At 39.7% G+C, this 14,088-nt stretch overlaps 1 protein-coding gene across 6 annotated transcripts in view; it reads left to right on the top strand.

Annotated features, from left to right (window-relative positions):
• Positions 1-10,633, top strand: part of ARHGAP18 (Rho GTPase activating protein 18) — a 196,981-nt gene extending 186,348 nt beyond the window's left edge. For 2 of the 6 annotated variants that reach the window (XM_059400700.1, XM_059400699.1), the window contains exons 13-15: positions 3,345-3,469; positions 7,726-7,787; positions 9,119-10,633. In XM_059400700.1, coding sequence (XP_059256683.1) covers positions 3,345-3,469; positions 7,726-7,787; positions 9,119-9,210 — 279 coding nt within the window. In that variant the 3' untranslated portion in view covers positions 9,211-10,633. The remainder of the gene's footprint in view (positions 1-3,344; positions 3,470-7,725; positions 7,788-9,118) is intronic. The other 4 variants (XM_059400701.1, XM_059400705.1, XM_059400702.1 and 1 more) reach the window with 4 other exon arrangements.
• The last annotated feature ends 3,455 nt before the right edge of the window (positions 10,634-14,088 follow it).

The raw sequence follows: 14,088 nt of genomic DNA, 5'->3' as shown, positions 1-14,088 counted from the left end.
TCCAGCTGTGACTCAGCTGTGTGGTGTGTGACTAGCATGCAGGTGTCGTGTAGTAGAATCCCATCACAGACGAGTCTCCAGCTGTGACTCAGCTGTGTGTATGTAATTAGCATGCAGGTGTCGTGTAGTAGAATCCCATCACTGATGAGTCTTCAGCTGTGACTCAACTGTGTGTATGTAATTAGCATGCAGGTGTCGTGTAGTAGAATCCCATCACTGATGAGTCTCCAGCTGTGACTCAGCTGTGTGGTGTGTAACGAGCATGCAGGTGTCATGTAGTAGAATCTCATCACAGACGAGTCTCCAGCTGTGACTCAGCTGTGTGGTATGTGACTAGCATACAGGTGTCGTGTAGTAGAATCCCATCACAGACGAGTCTCCAGCTGTGACTCAGCTGTGTGTATGTAACTAGCATGCAGGTGTCGTGTAGTAGAATCCCATCACAGACGAGTCTCCAGCTGTGACTCAGCTGTGTGGTGTGTAACTAGCATGTAGGTGTTGTGTAGTAGAATCCCATTATAAGCAAGTTTCAGGGGAAGGAGGAAATTCTTTTTGACTCTGTGGATCATGGCAGGTTCTATGGAGTTTGATACATTTGAGTTGGACTAGAAGACATCACAGGAGAGGAGTAGAACATTCATAAAGATAGGAAATGCTGGGTGTTCATAGCAAATTTCAGTTGGCCTTTTTAATCCAAACCATAGAACATAGTGCAGGAACAGTGTGGTGGGGGAAGGCAGGGAGCAGAGATAGGTTATCATGTCCCTGAATTCTCTGGCAGTGTATTTTTTCCAGATCAGTTGGGTTTTGTAACTCATTTCTTGGGGACCTTCTAAATGCAAAAACTTAATTATTATCCTCTTACTTCACTTTATTTTTTTTTTAAGATTTTTAAAATTTTTATTTATTTGACAGAGAGAGACACAGTGAGAGAAAGAACACAAGCAGGGGAAGTGGGAGACGCAGAGGCAGGCTTCCCATGGAGCAGAAAGCCCAATGCAGGGCTCGATCCCAGGATCCCAGGATCATGACCTGAGCTGAAGGCAGATGCTTAATGACTGAGCCACCCAGGCGCTCCAACTCTTACCTCACTTTAAATGTCAACCTAGAGTTGCCTGCCTTTTTGATATTTTAGGGCTGGAGAAGATGTAATTATGGGAGACAGTTTTTGTCACTTTTTTTTTTCTTTTGCCAAAGAAAATGTGTATGTAAGGAAACCTGGTTCTATGACTTAAGTAGTTCTCATGCTTAAATGAGTGTGAAGTATTTGGGTGTCCGCAAACCCTAGCCTGCCATTCAGGGCCCTCCATAATGTAATAATGGACTAATAGGATCCCAAATACCAATAATTGTATCTTAATTGAGTGGACAAGGTGGATTAGGATTTTATGGACACAGACTTGGTGCTTCAACTGTTGATATTACAATCCTGCTCCAACATTTATGTTTTCTGCCAGCTTCTTGTTTTCCATCTCCTAGGAAGAAACAAATAGGTGAGACCAGGCCAGCAGGTAGAATGAGCACAGTGGGATCTAGGTTAGTGATGGAACCCAAGGCAACAGGGCATGGAGCGTGATCCCCGAGTTAGAAGATACACCATTGATTTAATACCGGCTTGTGAAAGGAAAAAAATGGCACACGACCACCTGAAGGTGCCCCATCCATTGTAAGAAGCAGCTAATTTTTCAGTGTTAGAAATGAAAATAAATTGTCACAGAATCAAAGAAAAAGGGAAGTTAGATTTGCATCGTAGGCGAGAGGCAGAGGTGAGAGACTAGACTGTTATCAGACCAAGATATATGCCCCCAAAATGGAAAGTCAGCAAAGCAAGCCCAGGCGCCGGCTGAATGGGAGGGAAGCAGGTGTTGAGGGGTCTGGGAATGGGCTGGGATTGGGACGTCCTTCAGGGATAGGGTTGAGCACATAACCCCCAGGAAGGGAAGTTAAAGGACGTTAGGAACGGGGTCCCTCTTCCACCAGGATGGCTAGCGGGCATTCCTGAAAGCATTGTCGGTCTTTGGCTGGAGGGAATGCTCCTGTGGCCCTTCCCTGAGGGCTTAGGGGAGGACAGCAGAGTCTCACACATGGGTGTGAGGCCCTCTTCCATGTCTCCACAGATTTAAGAGGTGCTTGTGCACTTTGGGGAGCAAAACCATGGTTTTAAACAATCCCACACTTCCTTGTGTGGTCTTGGATGAGTATCGCTTCTTTGTTACTCTTGCACTACATTCCACAGGTTACTGAGAAGAAAGTGTAACTCTCTCAGAGCCACCTCCCTTTTGATGTGATCTGATTCTAAAGTCATGTTATTCTTATTGAACTTCGAGAGAAATCACCTTAATTCTATTCATGGTATATCCATGCTTTATGTTGGGGTAGGGGTAAAAGCAATTGAAGGTCATGTACATTACAAAAAAAAAAAATAAATAAAGTATTGTGAGCACAAAATAATAGTGGGTACTAAAAGACTTCTGTCTTACTTATCTCCCAGGTAAGTAGACCTAGCCCAATGCTTGATTCTCAGTCAATACTTGGTAAATTTCAGTTTAATGAAACAGAGTTTTATAGTATTATTCACTTTAAGCAGAATTTGTGCATGCTCTTTGTCCTAAGGTCTGTTCATGACATATAGTTGTAAATAATAAATTACTATTTATTGTAGTGGAATGATTAGGAATTAATTAAACCTGGTATTTCAAATGCCCTAGATGATATTTTGATATTGCAGTTCTCAAAGTCTTTCACGGACATCTCACCAAACACCTAAACAGTTCTTAACATCTATAGGCATAAGATTTGGAATTGGTCATCTGAAGTTCAAAGTGTGTGGTCACAGTGTAAGCCTCATAGCCAAGCCAGAAGCAAACATGCTACAGATGGATAGAAAAGCATGTTTTTTTCAAGGACTCTCAATAAAAGAAATTTCTGTGAGATTTGGTCAGTGCATGGGAAGATTTTTTTTTTAAATGCATACATTGCAGTAGCACACAAAGTAACTTCTTTCTGATTCAATTTCATAAATTGCTACATGAAGAAGCACTCTCTAGTAGATAATACTCAGAAATCAGCACTTAATATGGCAGTAATGGTTATTGCTGTCATTCTTTACATCTTTAAAAATAATTAAGCATTACTGCATAGGCATTATAAAGTTCCCCTATCACCATTAAGAGGATATTTGAGGTTTGATGTAATTTAGCAAATTGCATTATACAGTAGTTAAGGTTTTTATGTAGTGAAGTGAAATGCGTAGCAGTTAAGCACACTTCCCATATAATGCCTTGTACGGAGCTACATGTCCCAGCTGCTGCCAGCTTTGTTCCAGTGTCATCATTGCTTTGCAGGCTGACGTTCCTGAGGGAGTGATTCGAGTGCAAGCTCCCCATCTTTCGAAAGTTTCCATGGCAATACAGCTAACAGAAGAACTGAAAGCCAGTGATGTACTTGCCAGGTTTCTCAGCCAAGAAAGGTAGAGGCCTGTTTTGTTTTAATCATTGCATAGTATAACTCACACACTCACGTGCACGGTCTCCCTTCCCCCTCTAACACACACATGCACATACACACATGCGTGCACACACACACACACAACTAGGGGTGATGGGAGGTACTTCACCGTTTTGTCTTCCCCACAGAAAAGAAGAACAGACTTAGTAATTAGACAGTTGGAATGATGAGCTGGGTTCATGTGAGGTAGTTGGTGGGCAAGTTGAGCCTGTTGGGCTCAGGCTGTCCGAGCTTGCCTTCACTGTGCCTGCAATAGGCTTCCATATGAGAGCACTCGATATTCTTTCCAGAAGGTGTGGACGGGAGGTTAGTTACTCTGTGGGGACTGTTAGGAAAATCACTAAATAAGATACAGTGGGATAAAAACCAACAAACAAAATACAACTTTTTCTGAAATATAATGAATAGAAAGAGATGCTGAAATTGAAAAGCAAGGTCTGAAGAATCAAGAGAGGACAGGCTGTCCCCGGAGCTTTGAGGTCTTCTGGACACAGAGCACACTGTCCCTGTTAGGGACAACCAAGCCTTCTCGTCTGTTCTGGTGCTGCTGGGGTAGGAGGAGTCTTCTGGTAGCCTTTGGCATTCCTCTGATGATATTAGAGCATATGCTTTCTTTGACATCTTACAAGAGCTTTTCTTAAATTTTAGAGGTTTAACAAGTATATTGGGTTTTCAGTTTTTATCCTTCTAATTCTTATTTTTTAATTTTTTTTTTAATCATGCTATGTTAGTCTCCATGCAGTACATATTGCATGGAGCACTGGGTGTTATACTACATCGGAAACTAGTAATTCTTATTATTTTTTAAACTGGAGTTATTATCTTAATGATTTCTCCCCTCATTTCTGCTCATTGAAAATTAATCTAAACTTTTCAAAAGGGATATGTGGGGCACTGGCCTCTTAGCTTATGAATTAGTCTTCTATAGAATGTCATGTCTGCATTGTAATGTTCAAGGACATCAGTGAAGTTTTCTGCCAAAACCTCTCCAGTGTGAATACAGTACCATGAGTATTTAATATGCCTCTGCTCTGTTTAAGTTCCTCTGCTAGATGTCAGAAGGGGTATAAAGATGTATTTTAAAGTCTCTTCCCTCAGGGTTTATAAATTGGGAGAAGAGATGAGCCTGAGCAGTAACAGATGGTGGGGAAATAGAAAAGAAGCTTATTGGTCATATCTGAGCTTTCGGTAAGCCAGCACCAACTCCCCTCTCAACAGTACTGCGAAGTAAGCACTAGTACTACTCCTGTTTTACTGAGAAGAAAACCGAGACTTTGCAAGGTCATGCATTTGATAGGTGGTGGTGCTAAATTCCAAATGTGTGGTGGTTTCCAGTACCAAAGGCTGCCCTTTAAACACCCTCCTTACAAGCCAGGGTCTAGCAACCGTCACGGATCTGGGGCCATTGGAGCAGAGTCTCAGAGGAGATGGAATTTTAGGAAATAAAGCCCTGAAGCAGTTACAGGTCTTTGCTCCCTAAAGGGTGTCTCTGCTTCATGAAATCAATCCACTTCCTCTCTGCTTCCTGCTGTGACATAGTAGATACCAACTCTTGCCAATCTGCTCACCAGGGATGACTGCCCATTTTCTCCCAGATCTTCTTACCTGAAGATCGTCTGGCCAGACTTCAGATGCCTAAGCAGGTCTTTCAGCCTAGATATAGTTAATTTACACAGCATTTGCTCTAAGGACCCAAGTGTTCAGTTGAGTCTACGTTTATTGCTGTCCTTGCGGATGATGGAAGAGGTGACTATGGAGTCGACTGTGACTATAATATTTAGGGTATAGCATGATTGCTGTAGAAAGCACCAGGTTTGTGACAATTGTCCTCTGCATATTTAGATTTTCTGCTCAGGGTGCTGTTATTAAGTAAGCATTTGCTGCCCCCTGGAATGGAATCTGTTTTTCTACCTCCTCCCTTTGCCCTATCCTGCTCTACCCAGAGGGAAATCTGGTAAACCTCTCTATCCACTGTTTACACCCCACCCCCAAACATTCCTCAGCTCCTTTCTCTATGCTTGGGGATGCTGAAGGCAGAGGATTTGGATCCAGCTTTTCTGGATTTCAGCTTTTCCTCTTTCTTCCTTTCTTTCAAAGATTATATTTATTATTTATTTGACAGACAGAGATCACAAGTAGGCAGAGAGGCAGGCAGAGAGAGAGGAAGGGAAGCAGGCTCTCTTCCGAGCAGAGAGCCCAATGCAGGGCTCGATCCCAGGACTCTGGGATCATGACCTGAGCTGAAGGCAGAGGCTTTAACCCACTAAGCCACCCAGGTGCCCCAGCTTTTCCTGGTTCTTTTTAAGCTAGATTTATAATCTCTTTAAGTCTCAAGCTTTTTATTTGTAAGAGTGGACCATAACAGGACTTGCATTATAATCTTGTCATAATGAACCAGGAAAATGACCATGAAGTGCATTAGCACTATCTATTTGGGCCATATAAGTGAAGTTCTCCATAAGTGTTTATATATAATGTTCTCTCCCACCACATTCTCTTCTTCCCCCCACTCACATTCCATCAGCCCAGGGGCAGTTGGAAGCCCTCCGTCCCTCATCCTTTCCCTCCCCTACTTTCTCCACCAAAGACAAGAACACATGAATGACATAAAGTGAATATATAATAAATTTCACATTTACTCACCAGTTTTTAAAAAGGCTATTGCCATTTCTTTAATTATGGATTTGTTCATTAGCATTATGCAAAGCTTGTATTTCCCAGGAAATCCAGTTTTGTGTGTGTGTGTGTGTGTGTTTAAAGTAGAACAAGAGCACAGATACTGGAGAAATAATCTGAGAGCAATATTTAATTCATTTCTACCCCCCACACAAGTCTCCCAAAACATTCAGCTTACTTTTCATAGAAATAATCACTCTTTTTATATTCAAAGTTTATTGCATTATGTGCCATATTACAAATAAAATAATTATTATTTAATTTTAAAAACAAGCATACACCGGTTTGGAATAAAGGGAGCTGTCTCTTGGTTAGCATACAACTCGGCAGGTGGCTTTTAACTATGGGGGCGTGTGCAGCCCCAAGTGTCTATCATGTTCCAGACAGCAGAGTAGTTGGGTTAGATAACCTGGAAGAGTCATGGGATCGGTGGGTTAGGAGAGCTTTTACTGTGCCATATGTAATGGTTTGAATAAAAGTCAGATCTGCTTTTCCCTTCACAGTTCCAGGTCTTCGGGGCCTTACAGAAGTGGTTCACAAACCCTTCTGTGCATCACAGTCTGCCTACGAGCATTTGAAAAGATGATTCTTTGGCTTGATCTAGACATACAAAATCAGTTTCTAGAGCTCTGGGTCTGAATTTTTAGCAGGTTTCTCAGGTAATTTGTATACAGCATTTTGAAAACCACTGAATTTTACTGATTTTTATTATTTGAACCCAAAGTTCTAGAAGAGTTTATTCTTTGAAGATCGTAACTCTGTAAATGCATCTCTTCCTTATAAAACCTTCAAAGTGACTGTTTGCTTCCTACTTTGAGTATGTGGAACCCCTGTACCTGAATGGCCGGCACCGGAAGGGTTCTGAGCCAGGTCCTATTCTTTACATTCATCTTGTACACTGGGGCAGTGGTCAGCAAACCCATGATAAATACTTACTGAATAAATGCAGTGTGAAAACCGAGGTGGAAATATTACTTTTTGTAGTTTTAGGGGCTCTTTCTGGCCCCTATGCAAGGTAGTTGATCAAATTGATAATTTTTTTTTTAAGATTTTATTTATTTATTTGACAGAGATCATAGGTAGGCAGAGAGGCAGGCAGAGAGAGAGAGAGAGAGAGAGGGAAGCAGGCTCCCTGCTGAGCAGAGAGCCCGATGTGGGGCTCGATCCCAGGACCCTGAGATCATGACCTGAGCCGAAGGCAGCAGCTTAACCCACTGAGCCACCCAGGCGCCCTCAAATTGATAATTTTATTGGCAGCTACAACATTATGTTACTTTTCTTTTTGATTTTACAAATTTAGATGCTGATGTATTATTTTGCACTCAGATGTATGAGTCCATTTGTTTATTTTAATTTACAGGTGTGACATTTTTATTACCTATTTGGCACACTTAACAGATGGGAAAATACAAACGTTAGATAATTACAGTGTGTCTAACTTATGAATTTCCCATACAAGCCAGAATTCCCCAAGCACATTAAAGTGATTTACTTGCAAGCTGCTTGATGATACAACTAATCAGTTTGTTTTGTCCCTAATAGTGGGATTGCCCAGACTCTTAAGAAAGGAGAAGTTTTTTTGTATGAAATTGGAGGAAATATTGGTAAGCACATTTTGTTTCTCTCTGTGTTACATATGCTGATTTGACATTGCCAATGGTTATTATTTATATCTTTGAAGAGAAAAAAAAATCAGAAGCTAAATATAGCATGCTTTAGATAGTTGATGAATTTTCTGGATTTGTTCAGTGGTCCGACTTTTCAAACTCTATATGAGCTCCTCCATACAAATGCCCATCTGTGTTAAACCTCAGCAAGGGCAAATTGCCTTAAAATAGTAGGAGCTTCTAGAATGGTAATGAACTTTTTCAAAACTTCTTTCTTTTTTATATGCTTACATCACATCTTAATAAAGGAAGTAGCTGAGCTTATTTAAGGCTAGGATTACATTTTTATTATGGCTCAGTACTAGATATTTTTAGTGAAAGCAGAAGTTATTTTTGCCACTGTTGATTGCCTTCTAAATAACGCACACTCGCACAAAGACCAACACAGATATACACACATACGAATACAAGCACATTGGTAACTTCGGGAATAGAAATAGAATGAATGGATTGATTCTTACCATGCCTTGTATTTCAGATGCCCATTTCCAGTTACCAGTCTGTTGTACTCACCTCTATTAAAATTTGAAGTAATATTTTCTCTTTATTTTGGGCCTTGAAAATGGTACAGATGAAACTTAAATAAATGAAATAGTGTTTAATTCAAAATAATAATTGAAAATATTTTAAGATTTTAAGTTTTGTGGAGTTGTTGCCTGGGACACAAAAGTGTTAGTAAATACTGAAACTTGAACATGGGCATATGAAGGCTTACTCTTAAAATAAACTGCCGGTGAGTGCTGTGAAGTGTGTAAACCTGGCGATTCACAGACCTGTACCCCTGGGGCTAATAATACATTATATGTTAATAAAAAAATAAATAAAAAATAAACTGCAACTCTGTTAGAAGCCTGGAAATGTCAACTCTGTTAGCAAAGTTTATTTAAATACACACACACACACACACACACACACACACACATATATATTTATTTGATCTTGCATTTTTACTCTTAGATATTGGGAATGAAGTATTGTTTCTTACTTAGATAGACCCCAGACTGTTGCCGCTCTTAATAAAGTTGCATAAGCCCTTCACACAAAGTATTTTCAACTTCCTAAATTAATTCGAAACCCATTCCTTTAGAGAAAGCCTATGAAACTGACTTTTGCAGTATTTTGGCCAAGTCTTATAATGTTCTGGGAGATGGGAAAGGATGAGACCTATTTTGAAGTCTAGGATTTCAGAGTTAAGCCATGAGGAGTAAGTTTAATATTGCATCCCAGCCTCTGCACCGTTTCTGCCTCATCCAGTGTCTCTTTGATAGGAGAACGCTGCCTTGACGACAACACTTACATGAAGGACTTGTATCAGCTCAACCCCAATGCCGAGTGGGTCATCAAGTCTAAGCCATTGTAGGAGACTGAAGCTGCAGAGAACCACGAGGACCTCCCGAGGCTCCTTGCTGGGGCAAGCGAGCAAATAAAAGAAAGGGCAGGACTCTTCTATTGTTCACATGTACCCAACTGACGAATAGTGACACTCTGAAGCCTTAAGAAGTTACAGATTTGTGTTGCTGCCAGAATTACATTCATTAATAATACGATGAGCAAACAAAAGATCTCTAGAGTCAGAGGAAAAGGGGTTAATTAGCTTGGCGGCTCTTAGACTCTGTGAAAGGTGCCCGGATATGACAGTTTGTTTTAGGTGAAAACATACTCTCTTCCCTCTCCCTTTTTTTTTTTTTCTTCCCTAAAATCATATACATGGTAATACATGCTTCCTCTCCTTTTTCTCCTCCTCACGTCTGCCTTTCCCCAACTAGGTTTGCTTTTTAACTGAAAAGATCACAAATACCAGGTATTTGGCAAGTCGTGAAGACAATGCATCTTAAAATAGACCGAATTCAACAGTATTCCTGTCACCATCGGATATTAATATTCCTCCCTTTGAATCATTTGTTCAAACAATAACATCCCACTTCTCCCTGCTGTATCGCATGAAGTGATTTGCATTGTTTTCAGTTCATCTGACGTATGTGTGCAGAACCGTATCTGCGATCAAGCAAATCAAACTGTCAGAAACCGCCATTACGGAACTCTTAAATACTTCTATATGAAGAATAAATAAAATATATCCATGTGGAATAACTGGATTATGGGTAACAAAAGAGTGAAAGCCAAATCACTTCATGTATGCTGTGTTCTCCTAAGTGAAATTTATGAAGTCTTAGCTGGCTTTACCTATGGTCCTATTCGTATAAATATGCATGATAGTATAATCCGGAAATGATTAAGAATGCATTCTACTGAAAGAGGGATTATTTTTTTCTTTTTAATTCCTAAAGAAGGCTGCAGGAAGCATTATTTTTTTCTGGGTATGACACAGTCATATGAACAAGTTTTTGTTTGTGTACTTTAGATAATCAGAGTAAATTTATTAAAATGCTGTGGAAAGTACTATTCCCAGGGATTTTAATGCACAAACCATATTGTGACAAGAGATGAGCCTCTGAACCGTAAATAAGAGAAAAGAAGTGAGAAATGTTCAATATTTTATGAGTTTAGCTTGTAGTAAATAAAAGGTGATGTAAATGAGTGTTGCACACACTGTGTTTATGATACTTTTAGTAGTATTTTAGGGAAAATTACACATTCTCGGAAGCTCTTGATGTCATTCCAGTTAGGAGGGAAAATGCTGTTAATGAGAACAGTCGTAAATTTTTAGCCTGTAATTATAGGAGCAGCCTGTGGATATGATCACTTAAATAACATTGTTGTGATTTGTGCCATTGCTTTTTTATTTAAAAAATTTTTATAATTAAAAGCATTTTTCTAAAGTATCTTCTCTTGGAATTTATTACTTTTAATCCTCTATGTTTATGAATGTACCACATTTTTGTTTGTATTTGTGTTTTTGTTAAAAGCCACTTCATTTATTGTTCCTGTTGCTCCTGTGTGATGTTTAAATTGGGAAGACATGTGCAAGATAAAAAACTGTTTCCCGCCTTAGTTTTTTCCTTAGGCAAACTTTTGTTCCTTAGGATTTTTCAAAAACACATTGTCTTCTGTTTTTGATTTTGACAATATATATTAATTTCCTAAAATGTTTTAGTAATAGTTTAAGTTAATGAAAGCAATTAATGATATAAACATGAAATTAACTGCTTAATACATTATAGGGTTGCACAACTTCAAAAAAAGAAGAGTGAATATAATGATTTAGATAAATGACTTTTGGGACGCCTGGGTGGCTCAGTTGGTTAAGCAGCTGCCTTCGGCTCGGGTCATGATCCCGGCGTCCTGGGATCGAGTCCCACATCAGGCTTCTTGCTCGGCGGGGAGCCTGCTTCTCCCTCTGCCTCTGCCTGCCTTTCTGTCTGCCTGTGCTCGCTCTCTCCCCTCTCTCTCTCTGATAAATGAATAAAATCTTAAAAAAAAAAATTCTTAGATAAATGACTTTCTAAAGCATATGTCAACTAACTTTTTACCATTTTCTATTCCCCCAGTATGTGTATTGGTGATGGCAGTGGTGGGGTGGGGGCAGACACAGAGGCTTTTGATGATGAAAAGAATGCCAGATTTTGGTAAATAAATACAAAGATGCTATTACATTTTAAGTCCCTAGAACTCATGATCCATAATCCTTGATCTTGAACAATGTTGCTTTTACACAATCAAGAAAGAGGTCTCTCTACATTTCTAAAGAGGAGAAACTTATTAGTGTAGAGCTTCAAATATAAATAGCCTGGAATTAACCCAAATGTTTTTTCTATTAATTTTTTTTTTCTTAATGAACTTTAAATCTTGTGGTGGATTAATTTTTGTTGTATGTGAGAAACCATAAAAGCAACAAATATATTTGTTAAGAGTTTCAGACATTTTAATTCTTAAGAGAGTTACTGTTGAAAAGTTGAAGAGCTCGTTTATGATAGAAGATGCGTTGCCCTGTTAATATCTCAAAGATGTTTCCTCTTTTCTGAAATGGGTTATAATTATTTATAATCTTTATTCACTGCTGCTGTAGAGTTAAACATAGACTCCCTGCTAGCACTCTTTGGGAAAAGCGATTTATTTTACTGACTTCATGAACTTTTTCATGATTTTCTTTTCCTAATTTTTGTTAAACTGGATTTCATGTTCTCTCTCATACTGATTGCTCATCCTCTTGATCGGTAGGTGGCAGTATTGGTCAGGGATTCCTTTGCATCTAAACTATGGGAAGTTTACAAGTGAACCCGAGTTCAGAGGCAAATGGTTGAGACTCAGTGCCAGGCATTTAAAGGCAGTTCGGTAGGAACATCACGGATCTCTCAGTTTAATCACTGTTTTTGGAAAATTGTAAGTAATATTTAATTTAAGAGTTTCTGTGTTACATTTATTAGTCTGCTTCTATTCTTAACCTGTGAATGGGGAGGGAGAGAGGTGAGGGATTTTTTTTTGAACCAAAGATGAGACATTTTGACGATTATCTCAAGCGGAAGGATCAAGACAAGAGGAAAGACCATGAGCCAGCAAAGAAAAAAAGATTAAGAAGGCATAGTGACATCTGTCGTTAGTGTGTATGTGGTGGTTTCTTCATTCAGCAAGCATTTGCTGGGCATTTACAGATATGTGCCAGATATGTTCTACCCTTGAGATACATCAGTGAACAAAATAATAAGTAAAAATGAATTAATAGGCAGAATTATCTAATATGTTGGAAGGATATAAGTGGAGTAGATACAGACAAGAGATGAACAGATGAAAACAAACTGGTTTGAGATGCAGAGAGATTCCAAGTGGAGGGAAAGGTTCCCTGTTGGAGTAAACCGTCTCTCATTGAACCTTTAGTAAAGACTTGAAGGAAGTGAGAAAATTGTCATGTGGTGATCTGGGAGACGAGCATTCTAGACAGAGGGAATAACTAGAACAAAGGCCCCAAAGCAGTTGTCGTCTTGGCTTACTGAAGGTTAGCAAGGGTACCAGTAGGGCTGGAGTGGAGTGAAGCAGGGAAGATTAATGGATGAGATCAGAGAGGTGACATTGGGATAGGGATGGGTGATGAGATCAACACTTTGTGCTAGGACAACTATAATTCATTGTTTAAGACATTGTTGAGAATGAAACCGGGCACCATTGGTAAGGGTACTAGCTATGGAGTGATAAGTGGTGGTCAGGTTCTGGATATAGTTTTATTAAAGGTTGAGTCTGTAGGGTTTCTGGTATGAGAGAAAGAAAATGCATTGTGAATCAAGACAATTCACAACATTTTTTACTTGAGCAATTGGAAGTATGGAGCTTCCAAAACAGAAATAGGGAAGATGAAGACAAATTGGGTATTCTGAGGGAGTCAGGATTCAGGAGTTCCATCATGGGTGTGTTGAATTTGAGATGCCTGTTGGGCATCCAAGTGGCAATGTTGAATAAGCAGTTATTTGTGCAGATGGTAGGAAAGTGGTCTGGGCAGGGGTCAGTGGCATCTACATGGACTTTTAACTTTAACCATGAGCCTGCCTGAGATCACCAAGGGAGAGAATGTGGACATAGTAAAGAAAATCACCAAGAGGTGAGCCTTGGAGATGTCTGATGTTAGAGGTTAGGAAGAGGAGAAGGAACCAGCAAAGACACTGAAAAGAAATGACCTTTGAGATAATGAAGAGATTGTGAGGTACCAGTGACCAAGAGAAGAAAGGCAACCAAACAGAGAGAAATTGTCACGTCAGATCCTACTTACAACTGACCTGAGGAGATGGCCGGGAATTGACCCCCTGGATTTACTATGTAGAGGTCACTGCCAACTTGATGAGCAGTTTCAGTAAAGTGATAGGGTGGAAGACAGATTATAGCCAGGTTGAGAGAGAATGAGAGAGAAATCCAAGAGTGAGTATGGGACAAATCTTAAAATTCTGCGATGCAAGGGAGCAAACAAATGCGACATTAGCTAGCAGAAGCAGGTGGTGTACTGAGGGCCTTGAATGCTGGGCTAAATCGTTTTTGGAATTTATGCAATTATATAATACATTAAGAGGTGACATGGGTACTGGAGCCAGACCACCTGGGTTAGCTAATGTGACCTAAGATAAGTCACTTAGGTCTCGTTTTCTACTTTGTGTAATGAAAATAATAGGAATATTTACTTCTTGGCAGCTTACAGAATCAATTCATATAAAGAGCCCAGTGGGCCCAGCAGCATGACTAGTTTTATTAGGAGTATAGCAATCAGTATTATCAGATACAATATAATTTGCTATCTCATTCGGGGATGTTGGCTTCAAAGCCACATTACTTTTCCACCTAGAAATCACTGGCTGTAATA

Source organism: Mustela nigripes, chromosome 5, assembly GCF_022355385.1.
Source record: "Mustela nigripes isolate SB6536 chromosome 5, MUSNIG.SB6536, whole genome shotgun sequence".
In the NCBI taxonomy this organism is placed as follows: Eukaryota; Metazoa; Chordata; class Mammalia; order Carnivora; family Mustelidae; genus Mustela; species Mustela nigripes.
The sequence above is the reverse complement of the archived record's forward strand: the minus strand, read 5'-3'. Positions and strand labels throughout refer to the sequence as shown.